This window comes from Tamandua tetradactyla, chromosome 4 (genome assembly GCF_023851605.1).
Source record: "Tamandua tetradactyla isolate mTamTet1 chromosome 4, mTamTet1.pri, whole genome shotgun sequence".
NCBI lineage: Eukaryota > Metazoa > Chordata > Mammalia > Pilosa > Myrmecophagidae > Tamandua > Tamandua tetradactyla.
Window position 1 is genome coordinate 11,611,437 of NC_135330.1, and position 15,759 is coordinate 11,627,195.

A 15,759-nucleotide genomic window follows, 5' to 3' on the forward strand; every position below is an offset into this window, starting at 1 on the left:
ACATATTAATAAAATTAATTTCTTTGAAAATTAATTACCTATTTCTCCTTTTGTCAATTTTAATATGTATTTTATAACCATGTGCCCCCTTTATTTAAGTTCTCAAATACATGTTCAAAAAGTTATTGACAATAATCTTTCATATTTCTATATGATCTGATAAATACCCAATTTTTCATATATGTCACTCTTATCTATGCTCTCTATTTCTTCATCAATATTACCAGAAAATTATCTAATTTATTAAGAATTTCAATTTTCCAACCTTTAGCTTCTTGATCCACTCTGTTGTAGGTGATTACAAATTTTGGTCTTAGATTTTTAATTGCTTCTTATAATATTATTCTGTTAATTTGGTTATGCCAATTCAAACTTTTTGAGATGAATGCTTATCTTATTCATTTTCAGTGTATGACCTTCTAAAATTGTGTTTTGTAGGCTACATATTTCCATCTAAACATTGAAAAGCTATGTACCTTAGAAAGCCATGTTTTAATCCTGATCCATCTTGTGGAGGCAGCCATTCCTTTTAATCCTTATTCAGAATTTAGGTAAGAAACTTGATTAGATTATCTCCACTGAGATGTGGCACACCCAATTCTGGGTATTAACCTCTGACTAGAGGGAGAGGAAACTCCACCCATTCCAGGCGGGTCTTTATTTGTTCACTGGAATCCTTTAAAGAGGAAATGTTTTAGAAATAGTCCTGAGAGACTCAAGAGCCACACAGCCAGTGAGCTTTGGAGATGAAGAAAGAAAACGCCCTGGGGGTAGCTTCATGAACCAAAAAGCCTGGAGAGAAAGCTAGCAGATGTCTCCATGCTCGCCATGTGCCTTTCCACTTGAGAGAGATATCATCAGCCTCCTTTAACCAAGGTAACTTTCCCTGATACCTAAGATTGTACATTTTTATAACCTTGCTTTAATTTGGATGCTTTCATGGCCTTAGAACATGTAAACATGCAACTCAATAATTTCCCCTTTTACAAGCTGTTCTGTTTCTGGCTTATTGCATTCCCAAGCTTGCAAGCTAGAACAAGCTGTATCTCACAAGCTTTCATCTGTTATCTTTTCATTTCCTCCAGTTCAAATATATATTTTTTTCTAATTGACATTTTGTGATGGTTTGTATCTATATTTTCTACAGGAAAATATGTTCCTGAATTAATCCATTCTTGTGTGTATGGAACCATTGTATGTTGGACCGTTTGATGAGGTTATTTCAGCTAGGGTGTGGCCCATTTCAACCAGGATGGGTCTTAATTCTGTTATTGGAGTCCTTTATAAGCTTAATGAAATTCAGACTGAGAAAGCCACTGAAGGAGAAAGGAAAATGAACATAAAGAAAGAAGAGATCCCGCCTTGCCATGTGAAAAGCTGAGGCTCAAGGATGACCAACAGCCAGCCCCAGAATGTCAGTCTTCAGGAAGAAAACAACTATTTGGTGATGCCTTGATTTGGAATTTCTTTTGGCCTCAAAACTTTGAGATAATAAATTTCTCTTGCTTAACCTATTTCATAATATTTCCTCTGACCACTCAGGAAACTACAGATTTTGTTACCAGCAAAGTAGCACTCTGGTATTGTAAAAACCAAAAATATGGACATGGTTTTGAAATTGGGCAATGGGTAGACCCTGGAAGAATTGTGATATACTTGATAGAAAAAGCATAAATTTCTTTGAAGTGAATGTGGAAATATAGACACTACAGTTCTTTTGATGAGGCCTTCTAAGGAAATGATGAATATGTTATCAGAAACTTGAGGAAAGGTGACCCTAGTTGTAAAGTGGCAGAGAACTTGGCAAAATTGAGTTCTGATATTGGATGGAAGGCAGAATTTGAAAGCAATGAGCATGGGTATTAAACCAAGAAAATTTCCAAGCTATGTGTGGAAAGTGCAGCCTGGTTTCTCCCTAAAGAATATATAGTGAAATAAAAGAGGAAAGGCATGAGTTGAGAAATGAATTCCTGGGCACAAAGATTCCAGAAATTGATGGTTTGGACCCCTGTGAATTGCATGCAGAGCCAACCAGTTTTTTTTTGTGATATTTGCATGAGTGGAAACATTTCCAATCTGGACTGAAAGGGTCAGGGAAGGGATAAATTAAATGGAGAATGACTCTAAGAACCATGGAAGCCAAGGACTAGACTGAAGAGATCTCTTTGGGCCAAGAGAGCAAGACCATTCATTTGTGTGGAAAAGGCAAGTCTGGCCTGGTGCTTGATGAGTGTGGGCCTTCCACCGTGGTGGTCAAGGAGAGTTCTGCCACCCTAGTGCTCATATAGGGTGGGGACTGTGCCCCATGGTTTACAGAGTCAGTGGTCACCCATTGTGTACTTGGACAGGATACAACTTTCACCCCAGTGTTTGGGGAGAGCACATCCACTGAAAAAGTGCTTGGAGGGGGTGGGCCTGCCATTCCAACAGGCCCAAAGAACAAACTGCCAATTCAAAATTGATTCTTAGACTTTGCAATTGAATGGAGTTTGATCTGTTGTGTTTTAGAATTGTATGGGACCCATGACCCCTATTTTCCTTCCAATATCTCTCTATGGGAATGGAAATGTTTATCCCAAGTGTGCCCTTCCATTATGTCAGAGGCAGATAACTTGATGTCTAGGTTTCACAACCCACAGACTGAGGGGAATTGTGCCCCAGAAATAACCATCCCCACAACTGATTTTGATGAGACTTTGCACATAGCATTGTTACTAAAATGCCTTAAGGCTTTTGAGATACAAGGAAAGAATGACTGCTTTGGATTTAGGAAGAACATGTCCTTTTGGTGGTCATATGATGGAGTGTGGTCTTTTGGAGTAATATGTATCCCAGAAAAAAATGTTCCTATACTTAATTTATTCTTGAGGGTGTGAATCCATTATGAGCAGGAACTTTTCATGAGATTACTTTACTTAAGGTTGGCCCATCTCAACTGGGATGAGTCTTAAAACTAATAGTGGAATCTTTTATTTATGTTTGCTACAGCTGCTGCACTAAAATATACCAGAAATTTTTTTTTCAATATGGATTTATTAGTTTTCAAATTTATAGTTCTAAGGCCATGAAAATGTCTAAGTCAAGAGTAAGATGTCTTATCTGAGGAATGTCTGCTGATATGCAAGTTTCCTCCATCACATGGGAAACCACATGGCAATGTCTACTGTTCCTTCCCTCCAAAATGTCTCTGGGCTTCTACATGTTGATCCTTGATTATTTCTCCCACGGCATTTCTGCATCAACTTCTCTGAGCTCTCTCTTTCTCTATAAGCTCTTTTAAAGAACTCCAATAAAGGATTAAAACCCACCTTGAATTGGGTTGGTCACATCTCCATGGAAACAACCTCATCAAAAGATCTGACCCACAGTAGGTCTGCCTCCACAAAGATGGATTAAAAGAAGATGGCCTTTTCTGAGTTACATATCAGTTTCAAAACAACAAACTTTATAAGCAGAATGAAATTCAGACATAGAGAGAGAGCCATAGAGAGAGCATCAGGATATTGAACACTGACCAAACCTAAAAGAGACAGGAGAGACATGGAAATACTTCAGTTTGCCTTGGCATATGACAAACTGAGGAGCAAGGATCACCAGCAGTCAGCTCCAGAACAGGGAAGAAAGTATTGCCCTGATGACATCTTTTGTTGTTGTTGTTGTACAATCAGTGCTTCACAGTATCATCATAAATTGTGTATCCATCATTTTAACAGGTTCTGGGACATTTTCAATCCTCCAAAAACTGTAAAAATGAGAATAAATATAAAAATAAAAGTAGAAAAGAATACTCAAAATATCCCATGCACCCGACATTCTCCTTTGTTTATTTATTTATTTATTTATTTATTTATTTATTTATTTATTTTTGTCTTTTTTAAAAATTTACACTCTCTATACACTTCATAACGGGAATGACAGCAGGGATACTATTCTCCTGACAGTGGAAAGTAGAAGTTTTGGACTACTTCCTTAACATGCTAAGGAAATGCTTGTGTTGGCTGGGGTCCCAGACTCAGTCACTTGTATCCGCACATTGAACGTCTGGTAAAAGTAAAATGGTGTAGGCTTTCCCAGAAGTCATAGAGTATATGCCACACTGGTTCTGGGGACATCCAGCATCTATTAAACCAGCATTATCAAACAATGATTATTTATCTAAAACAACAACCTTTCCCAGCATCTTTCTGAGAGCATTCTTCATGTCCTTATTCCTGAGGGTGAAAATGAGAGGGCTGAGGAAAGGGGTAAGGACAGTGTAAGGGATAGCTATGAGTGTGTCATCTCCTCCCGAGGCTTCTGGCTTCAGATAAACAATAGATGCAAAACCAAAATGGATGATGACCACTGTGAGGTGAGAGGCACAGGTGGAAAAGGCCTTCCGCTTGCCCTCAGCTGAAGGGATCCTGAGGACAGTGGAAAGAATGAAGATGTAAGTGAGGATGATGAGCATAAAGGTACCCAGCAAACCTGACACTGAGATCACTGTTACAATGAGTTTTGTGAAGTCACTGTCTAGACAGGACAACTTCACAACTGCCCGCATATGGCATAAAAAGTGTTTCACAAGGTTAGGGTTACAGAAAAAACCTCTGAATATCAGTGAAGTCTCTACCAGAGAGACAAAGAAGCCTGCAGCCCAAGCAGAGGCCACAAGCTGTCCACATACCATATTTGTCATGAACAAAGGATACCTAAGAGGGTTGCAGATGGCCAGGAACCGATCATACCCCATCAACGTGAGAATGACACAGTTGGTGCCACCAAGTCCCAAGAAGAAACACATCTGCAAGCCACAGCCTACAACTGAAATGCTTCTGTCCTTGGCCAGAAGATCTGCCAGCATCTTGGGAATGATGGTCACAGTGTAGCAGGTCTCAGAGAATGAGAGTGCGCTGAGAAAGAGGTACATAGGGGTGTGGAGGGCTCTGTCCACCCAAGTTAGACCCATGATGGCCACATTACCCATGAGGGTGAAAAGGTAGAGGCAAAGGAAGACCACAAAGATGAATGTCTGTATATCTGGATAAACAGAGAAGCCAACAAGGATGAATTCCTTCAGGATTGTCCGGTTGATCCATATTGTTTGAATGTCTGAAATCTGAAAGAAACAACAGATGAGTATTTCTAGAGTTATAAAATCACCAATTGCTGTTCGAATAAGACAAGAGAAACGAATGTCCAAATACCAGGCTTGTTTTTTTTTTTTTTTCATTTAGTTTCACAAAGCATCATGTTTATATAGGTCACATCTTTTCTCATTCATTTGTTTATTCAGCAACCAATTACTAATCACCGAATATATATCATGAAGGCCTCTTCTGGACAATATTTTAAATGATTTTTTGGCTAATTATTATACAATATAGGAAATATATCTGAGTTGAGGTCTAGATAAATGAGATTCTGTTACATTAAGTAAGCCAGATATATCTCAGTTCCTGAACACTGGAAAACTATGGAGTCGGGATTCAACACAGCAACTTTCCCACAGAGCACAGTTTGGGTGATGTTCAGTGTTAATTTCTTAGTCATTTTAATACTCAGTTGGGACAAAGGATTACAATTGTTGGAGCTGCCCAAAGCCACTACTTTTCTGAGAGAAGACATTAAGTTCCTGAAATATTAAAGGAATGTAAAGAAGAATGCACTCCATTACTTCTACTTTCAGAGTTAGGAAGAATAATATAATACCTCTGCAAGCTCAGAACTAATACCGATTAGGGTGTGTGGATGATGTCACCAGCACATTTATGCAAGCATAGTGAAGACAGCAATTGACATTTTGCACATTTTTTCAATTCCAAGCTCATTGTACTATAAACTGAGTGCTTCAAAAATTCTACATCTGATTTAATCTTCATCATTTTATGGCTTATACAATTACTCTATTCCTTGTTCTTATGTTTAACACATTCAATCAGGCACATATGACATTGAGCTGTTGTTCACTGCCTCACATGCCAAGATATTAAATAACTTGTATGAATACTTTTCTACATTTTTGCCATAGTTTTTCAAATGTTTGTTAATTTTGTGTTTCACAGCATGACTGAGAATTGCATAGGACTGCCAAGAAGTATGTAGACTATCTTTGATTGTTTTACTTATTTTAGAAATAAGATAATTATATTTGAAACTAGTACCACACTGCTTTGACTTTAGTCTTATAGTCTTTCTATTTGTTAAAGTTTTCTCCTTGAAGAAAGAGACTATGGTGTCAGATATTTCTGTTTCCCAGTGCAGCAATGCATAGTACTGGAAGAAGGTAAAAATGCCCAATAAATATTGGGTGGATGAGGTAATCATAAAAAATAATGCTTACTCTATAAACTATTTGTATTTTACTTTGTTATTCAGCACTGCAGAGCATGTGATACTTGGGTGTTAGAGATCGATAGCTTTTGCACTCTAATTAGTTTGGGTTCTGGCTGAAATTAAGCATCCCCACAGCTGAATCTAGCTCTCGCTGGGAGCCAGAAGCAGAAGGGAGGAAATGCTCTAAGTTATAAATGGTTTCATGAATAATTCAAAATGTATATGGGCTTTACTTCATAAGTCCACTTAGAATATTTTGGCTTCTTAGATCTGATAGGTGAGATCCTGATTAATATCCAAATACTTCTGACCTAATTTTTCTTTTTGTATCAACCCATCTCTTTTCTAATTTCCCTCTCAAGGTTTCCATACCTACCTATGTGTGAATAATCATCCCCCCAATGAGAAGAGTAAAGTAATTCTCTGCCCTTTTGTCTAAGTGTATGTTTGGGGGACAATGTTGAACATCCCCATGAGAACTTTTAGCATGTCTCTTTCATATTTAAATCCACACTTGCACATTATTGCTCCCCTTTCTGCTACAATTAGCCTTCTCCTGCCATCCTAGACTGTTTCAGATGAGATCCTCTACCTCTTGAAAAAACTAGGGCTCCATACACTTCCCTCTTGCTTATCCCTTTTCTCCTGCCATTGTGAAAAATTCCTCCCATCACACACAAAATCTTAAAAGATTTCTTGACTCTCCACAAACATTCTATAAGAAAGATTTTATGTGGCTTCTAGAACTGAAATATTAACTAACTACCCTGAAAGGGAAGTAAAAGAATATATTGTTAAAGTGAGAACTAGGACTTTGTCTCCTCAGTACAATCTCTACCTTTTGCTAGCATACTACCTGCAGAAGAGTCTGATTTCACAGAACCTGCACTATCCCCTCAAACACAGTTCTGATGGAATTTCATAGCCAGTATTAAAATAATGAAAGATTTGGGAAATCCAAAGATCTGGCAATACAAATTTGAAAAAGTTTTTTTACTTATACAGTTTTCTTCCTTAATTATATTTAAATAACCAGTTATACTTAAATAATCAGCAGTTGAGTGCAAATGTCAGAATCCCACTTTCTTCTCATGTGTTTTGTGTGTGTATGGAGGGGTTACACCTAACCACCCTCCACTATCTCTAAAGCTGTCCTTTATAACCAAATGTGTCATACTTAAAAAAATGCACACTCACAAACATCAAAGAGATGAGGATTTGATTTGAAGAAAGTATGTATTATTAATCCAATTATACTTTTTTGTGTAACAACAACTTATTATGAATAGAAGGCACCCAGATCGTTTAGAATATCTTCCTACCTTGTGTATTTTGTCAGGGATCCAAAGCCACTTCACTGTCATGGTTATATTTTTCCAAAATACAGTCTTCAATTTGTTAGAAGCATGCTTCATTCTCCAGTCAAACGAGGTAAGATTGACTTGCTATGAAAGCACGGGACTAAAAGTCTGAATTCTTAGGTTTTTTTCCATTAGTTTAGTGACAGTGAGAAAGTTCCTAAATTTTGTGCACCTGAGTTTCCCCAGCAGGAAAGTGAGAAAAAAGTTCTGAGTTTATACAAGCTTCAGTTTTCTATGGCTCTAGAGTTCTATGGCATGATTTGTGAGTCTGGGCCATAAGTGCTGTGATTAGGCCCTACCGCTCACTAAATAACAACGGTTTATCGCAATTCCTAGTAACAGTTTAGATTTATTGTCTTTTTTTTTTTGTCATCAGGGCTTGATGTTACTCAGCTCTAGAGGTTTGCCTCTGGTTATGAGACCCTATGGGATTTCTCTTTCCTTCTCTTCAGAGGGAGAAGAGAACTTTCTCACCGAAGTTTGTAATTTGTTCTCATTTGATGCAGGGCTCTAAGGAACATGTGACTTCTAAAACCATTCCAGGAATCTTTGGGGATTTCAAACTTTCAGAGTTATGTTGCCCATAAATAAAACTACAGGCTACTTCATAACTTTTGTTATGGCAGTGATAATGTAACAATGTTATAGGTAAACACTGGGTTACATATAATAGACTTCTCTTCTTGTGAATTTCTTAACTCACATTTTGAATTTTGAACAAAAAATTGTGACAACTAGTGTTGTGGTACTAAATGTACATAAAGAAAGCAGTTGAGATCATTATTGTTTAAAAGTGGCAAAGATGTCTAAATGAAAGTGAATTTTCAATAGTTCACGTAAAGTAACAAAATGTCTATATCAGTAGGCTGTAACAAGTTACATATGAATATTGAAATACATATGGTAAGCAGAAAGATAAAATATATACTCTAAATGAGTATCAATAAAATGAGATGCTATCCAAAATATGTGAAAGAAACTCTTTCAGGAAGGCAACAACAAAAATTAGAGTACTGAGAAATAGGAACTGAACAGAAAATAAATAATAAAATGACACATTTAAGCACTAACATATCAATAATTATATTAAATGTAGAAAGTCTAAGTGTATCAGTAAAGAGATAGTAATTGGCAGAGTAAATAAAAAACTTGACGTAACTATACACAACAAGAAACTCAGTGTAATCACGACAAAATAGCTTGAATGCAAAACATACACACACACACACACACACACACACATATATATATAAGGGTTAGGAGATGTATCATGGTAACTGTGCTAGTTTGAAAGTATTGTGTACCTCAGAAAAACCATGTTCTTTTCTTTGATCCAGTCTTAAGGGACAGCTATGTTTCTTTTAATCCTGATTCAATATAGTGGGGGGAAACATTGGATTGATTCCAAAGAGATTGACTCACACAATTGCGGGTGTGACGTTTGATTGGATTACTTCTATAGAGATGTGATACAATTGATCGTGGGTGCGGCTTTTTTGTTAGATGGAGATGTGACTCCACCCATTCAAGTTGGGTCTTGATTAGTTTACTGAGGTCTTTTAAAGGGGGAGACATTTTGGAGAAAACACAGTTGCTTCAGAGCTGACATGACACAGACATTTAGAGATGCTTGGACTGTTGACAGAGACAGCAGATGCCTAGAAATGAATGTTTGGAGATACAAAGCCCAGCAGATGTGCCTTGCCATGAGATGCTAAGCAAACCAGAACCCAGAGCTGTGTCCCAGAGGAATGAAGTGAGGCCCACAGTTGCTTAGAGAGGAAACCTCGGGCATCAGAAGCCGGAAGCAACAGAACTAGGAGCCAGGACCAGCAGATGCCAGCCATATACCTTCCCATGGGACACACATTGGCCTTTCTTGAGTCAAGGTTCCTTTCTCTAGATGCTTTAGTTTGGACATTTTTATGACTTTAGGACTGTAAACTTGTAACTTAATCTATTCCCTTTTTAAAAGCCATCCCATTTCTGGTATATTTGCATTCTGGCAGCTCTAGTAAACTAAAACAAAGTAACATTAAAAATTTTCAAGATAAGACGTGGTTATATTACGATAAGAAAAAGCAGACTTCATAGCAAAGAAAATCACTAGATACAAAGAAAACTATAACATAATAATGAAGGAATCAATCAACCAAGATGATATAATACTCCTAATGTCTATGCATCAAACAACAGGGTCTTAAAATACATGAAACAAGAACTGATAGAGCTGAAAGAGAACACAGAAAGATCCATTTTTATAGATAGGGACTTCAATTCCCCACTATCAGCAGCAATAGGCCTACTTACAGAAAATTAACAAAGATATAGAACAATTGAACAAAATCCTTATTCAATAGGATATAATTGATATCATAACATTTATAGACAACCTTACAAAACAGAATTGGAGAATATACCTTGTTTTTTTAGTGTACATGGATCATGCACCAATGTAAATAATATCCTAGCTTATAAAGCAAATCTCAGCTACTTAAAAGAAATTGAAACCATATGGAGTATGTTCAATAATAATAATAGGCTCAATTCAAAAGCAATAACAAAAGAGATCAGAAAAAATTTTAAATATGAAAATTAACTAACACTGCTAAATATACATAGGTCAAAGAAGAAGTCTCAAAGTTAGTCTCAATAATACATATAAATCTGCATGAAAATGAAATTTCAACATATGAATATCTTTGGGTCACAGTTGAGGTCATTTATAGCACTGATTGATAACATTAGGAAAGAGAAAAGTTCACATAAAATAATTTAAATTCCTTAACTGAAGAATTTAGAAAAAGAAAATATAAATACCCTTAATTTTACCTACAGGCTTATTCTGATTCCTAAGAAAATCCAATCAGGAAGGGATAGCAGGGTATGAAGCTCTACGCATCAGTCCCTCCATCAAAACAAAGATGACCTGGCAGGAGCTGTTGAATAAACCATTTTGGAACTCTGTCTAATGGACCACTGATGCAGCATCCAGGGAAAAGCTGGAGGAAGAAGCTGGTAAATTGTGGGAAATATAATTGAATTTCATCCTCTGTGTGGTGGCAATCATCCTTATCTCTCATCCACATGGCAGGCAAAAATGGAAAGTACAGTCTAAGATTATTGTGTAGCACTTCAGTCCCAGAGTGAGCTATAAGAAGTGGATTTCCAGTTTGTAGTCCGATCACTGATCACTGCTTTGGATCAGCTACTTCAGATCACTGCAGGGTCAGCTCTAATAGCAGCCATTGTTCCAACCCCCTACAAGGAAAAATGGCAGATGATCCTTAGAGCAATACTTATCATTTTTCTTCATTTGACACTTTCCATTCTCCATTTGGGAGCAAAAAATTAAGAAAAGTCTCATGTTGACAGCTCCAGGCTTCAACCACAATGAATCCTCCAATCCTAGAGGAATGGGAGAACTAGAGCATGAGAGTCACAACATCATAATATTCACACTGTCCACTCCTCAACAAAAAGTTACAACACATACCAAGAAAAAGGAAATGATGGCCCAGTCACAGGAAAAAAAATTAGCTAGAAATATTTCCTGAGAAAACTCATACTTTGAATATACCAAGGATTTAAAATAAACCATCTTAAATAACTCCAATAAGCTAAAGAAATTCCTACACAAAGAAATTAGGAAAACATTGAACAAAATAAATAGTTGGAAACCATAATAAGGAACAAAACAAATTTTGGACCTGCAAAGTACAGTAATTGAAATGAAAAACTCATTAGATGGATTTAACCACAGATTTGAACAGGTGGAAAAAAGAACCAGTGAACATGAAGATTAGACAATAGAAATTATCCACTGTGAGGAGCAGGAAAAAAATGAAGAGAAATGAAGGGAATCTAATGGTCTTGGGGAACACCATGAAGGCTGCCAAAATACACGATATTGGAGTCCCAGAAGGACAAGAAGGAGAGAAAGGGGCAGAGAAAGTAGTTGAAGAAATAATGGCTGAAAACTTTCCCAGTCTGATGAAGGCATGAATATGCACATCAAAAAACCTCAGTGAACTCCAAGCAAGGTAGAGTAAGAGATCTACACCAAGATACATTATAGCAAAATTGCCAAAATACAAAGATAAAGGAAGTATTTTGAAAAGAGCAAGAGACAAACAACCAGTTGTATACAAGGAATCCCCAATAAGAGTAATACCATATTTCTCATCAGAAACCATTGAAGCCAAAAGACAATGACATGGCATATTTAAAGTCTTTAAAAAAAAAAAACTTCAAGAGAGAATTACATACCCACCAAAATTATTATTAAAAAATGAAGGAGAAGTTAAGACATTTACAGATAAACATCATGGATAGAGCTCATTACCACAAGATCTGCCCCTACAAATATTTCTAAGATGAGTATTTTATGCAGAAATAAAAGGACACTAGACAGTACTTGAATCCATAAGAAATAATAAAAATCATTGGTGTGGACAGCACAATACTACCTAAGTGTAATATAATTATGTTAAAACACTGAATGAAGCTACATGTGTGAATGATAGAGGGAGGAGGGCTGGGGACATAAATGAAATCAGAAAGAAGGATAGATGTTAAGGATTGAGATGGTATAATCTAGGAATGCCTACAGTGTATAACAATAGTGAAATGTACAAAAAAAAAAAAAACCATTGGTAAAGGTAACTGCATCAGTAAAATAAAGTCTTCTATTATTTTGATTTTTATTTGTAGCTGATTTTTATCCACATGTGAATTAACAGGCAAATGGGTAAAATGACATTATAAATCTGTGGTAACAGGAAGACTGTAAAAAGACAAAATCTAAGACAATAACCAATTTGCCAATATAATGGGCAAATGATGGGAATATATAGGAGTTTGTACACTACTGAAACGAGGAGGATGCTAGCTAAACTGGGTTGTTATTAGTTTAAGATATTCATTGTATTTACAAAGGTAACCAGTAAGAAAATAACTGAAAACTCTAGAGAAAAGGATAGAGAAGGGAATCAAAATAGTTCACAACAAAAAGCAACTAATACACAAAAAAGCTGCAGTGGAGTAACCGAAGGAAAAAAAAAAACACACCAGATATGCAGAAAAAATAGTCCAATGGCAGAAAATAATGTCTTTCTTATCAGTTATTACTTTTTATGCCAATGGATTAAACTCCCCTATTTAAAGGCAGAGATTGGCAGATAGGAAGAGTAAGCATGATTCATCTATATTCTATCTATAAGAGATCATTTTAGACCCAGAGACACAAAGAGTTTGAAAGTAAAATTGTGGAAAATTATATTCCAGGCAAACAGTAATCAAAAGAGCACAAGAGTAGCTATATTATTCTCAGAAATAGACTTTAAGTAAAAAAAGATTACAAAAGACAAAGAAGGATACTGTATACTGATGAAAGTCTTAGTCCACTAAGAAGATAGAATGATTATAAACATATGTGCACCTCACAACAAAGCCCCAAAATTGGTATAATAATAATTGGGAACTTCAATACACTATTCTTTATAATTGATAGAGCATTTAAGTAGAAGATCAGTGAGGAGATAGAGACTTGAAAAATATCTATTAACCAACTAGACCAAATGGATATATACAGAATACTTAACACAACAGGAGCACTATACATAGTCTTCTCAAGTGTACATAGAACATTTTCCAGAATAGGCCATGTTAGACCACAAATCAAATAGAGTAACAGAAGGAAAACTGGAAAATTTACAAATATGTAGAAATTAAACAACACACTATTAATCGACCCTTGAGTCAAAGAACAAATTGAAGGGAAATTAGGAAATATCTTGAATAAACAAAAGCTAAAACACAACATACCAAAACTCATGGAATATAGCAAAGTCATTGCTCAGAGAGAAATTTATAGCTCTAGTTGCCTATAAAAAAATAAGGCCATAAATCAATAACCTAAGGTCACACCTAAAGAAACCACAACAAGAAGAGCAGACGGAAAGAGGTAATAAAGATTAGAGAAGAGATAAGTGAAATAGAGAATAAAAAGCAATAGAGAAAATATTTTAAAAACTTGAAAATTGTTTTTTTTAAACGATTGACAAACTTTTCACCAGATTGACAAAAAAAAAGTGAGAAATGATGCAAGCAACTAAAACCAGGAATGAAAGTAGGGATATTACTAATGACTTTACAGAAATCAAAAGGATTTTAATAGGGAGATTTATAATAAGGAGGTTTATACATAAGGAAACGCATGAAATAGACACATTCTTAGAAACATACAAATCACCTAATCTTATAAAAGAAGAAACAGAAAATTTCAACAGACCTCTAAGAAGTAAAATTATTGAATCAATGCTCATAAACCTCCCAACAGATCAGTCTGTTTCACTGCTGAATTATACCAAATGTTTTGAGAATATTTAACACCAATCCTTTTCAAATCTTCCAAAAAATAAAAGAGGGATTACTTCCTACAACATTCTATGAGGCCAATATTATCCTGACACCAAAACCGGATAAAGATAGCACAAGGAAAGAGAATTACAAACCAATTTCACTTATGACTATGGATGCAAAAAATCCTCTATAAAATACTAACCAATTGAATCCAACAGTATAGTAAAAGGATTATAAACCCCAGGTGGGGTTTATTCCAGGAAAGCAAGGATGGTACATCATAAGGAAATCACACAATGTAACATATCATATTAACAGAGTGAGGGGAAGAACTACATGACCATCTCAAGTGATGCAGAAATGGCCTATGACAGAACCCAACATCCTTTCATTTTAGGAAAATAAGGGAGCTTTCTCAACATGATAAAGGACATTTAGGTGAAAAAAAGCAAACAACAGAAAATATCATTTTCAATGGTGAGAGGCTGAAAGCTTTTCCCTAAAGATCAGGAACAGAACAAGAATGTCTACTGCACCCACATACAAAAATTAATTCAAATAACATTGTACAGGCAGACCTAGCCAGAGTAATCAGCAAGAGAGAGAAACAAGAAGCATCCGAATTGGAAAGGAAGAGATCAAAGTATCCCTATTTGCAGATGGCATAATCCTGTATATAGAAAATCCCAAAGAATTCTCAAGAAAGCTATTAAAACTAATAAATTCATTCAGCAAAGGTGGAGGATACAAGACAAACATGCGGAAGTCAGTTGGGTTTCTATAAACCAGTAATAAACAATATGAAGAGGCAATCAAGAAAGCGATTCCATTTGTGATAGTTTCTAAATAAATAAAAACCTAGGAATAAATTTGACCAAGGGAGTGAAAGACTGATAACTACAAGAGATTACTAAAAGAATTTAAAGAAGACCTAAATAGAAGTAAAGAACTCCTGTTTCATGAATTGGAAGACTTAGTATTGTTGAGATGGTGATTTTGCTTATAGTAATGTACAAAATTCAGTATGTTCTCTATCAAAATTCCAGCAGCTTTTGTTTTCAGAAATGGAAAAGCTGATGGTTAAATTCATATGAAATTGTGAGGTGTCCAGAATACCCAAGACAATCTTGAAAAGAACAAATTTCAAAACTTTCTACAAAGCTACAATAATTAAATGAGAGGGGAGCTGGTCTGTATGGCCAAAGGAGTAAAACTGAGAGTCCAGTTGATTTTCAACAAGGGTATCAAGTCCATTTTATGGGGGAGGAACATTCATTTCAACAAAATGTGTTTGGACAACTAAAACTACACATGCAAAAGAATGACTGTGGGTACTTACCTCTCAACATATATAAAAAAATTCAAAATGGATGAAACCATTCCAGTAGGCACATTTCTTGAAGATGAATGTATAATGTATAACTTTCACAATGTGACTGTGTGATTGTGAAAACCTTGTGTTCTGATGCTCCTTTTATCTATGGTATGGACAGATAAGTAATACATAGGGATTAAAAATAAATAAATAATAGGGAGAACAAATGTTAAAAAAATAATAGATGGATACATGGGGAAAAATGTACCTATTGCAAACTATGGACTGTGGTTAACAGTAATATTTTAATATTCTTTCATTAACTGTTAACAAATGTATCACACGAATACTATAGGTCAGTGGGGTGGGGGTGGGGGGATAGGGAAATGAGAAGATTTGGGTTTT

At 35.8% G+C, this 15,759-nt stretch overlaps 1 protein-coding gene across 1 annotated transcript in view; it reads right to left on the reverse strand.

The window, feature by feature from the left end:
- Positions 1 to 4,147: 4,147 nt before the first annotated feature.
- The window catches only part of LOC143680156 (olfactory receptor 10X1-like), a 29,454-nt gene continuing 17,842 nt past the window's right edge, over positions 4,148 to 15,759 (reverse strand). The window contains exon 2 of the mRNA XM_077156769.1: positions 4,148 to 5,148. Within this exon, the coding sequence (XP_077012884.1) occupies positions 4,148 to 5,148 (1,001 nt within the window). The remainder of the gene's footprint in view (positions 5,149 to 15,759) is intronic.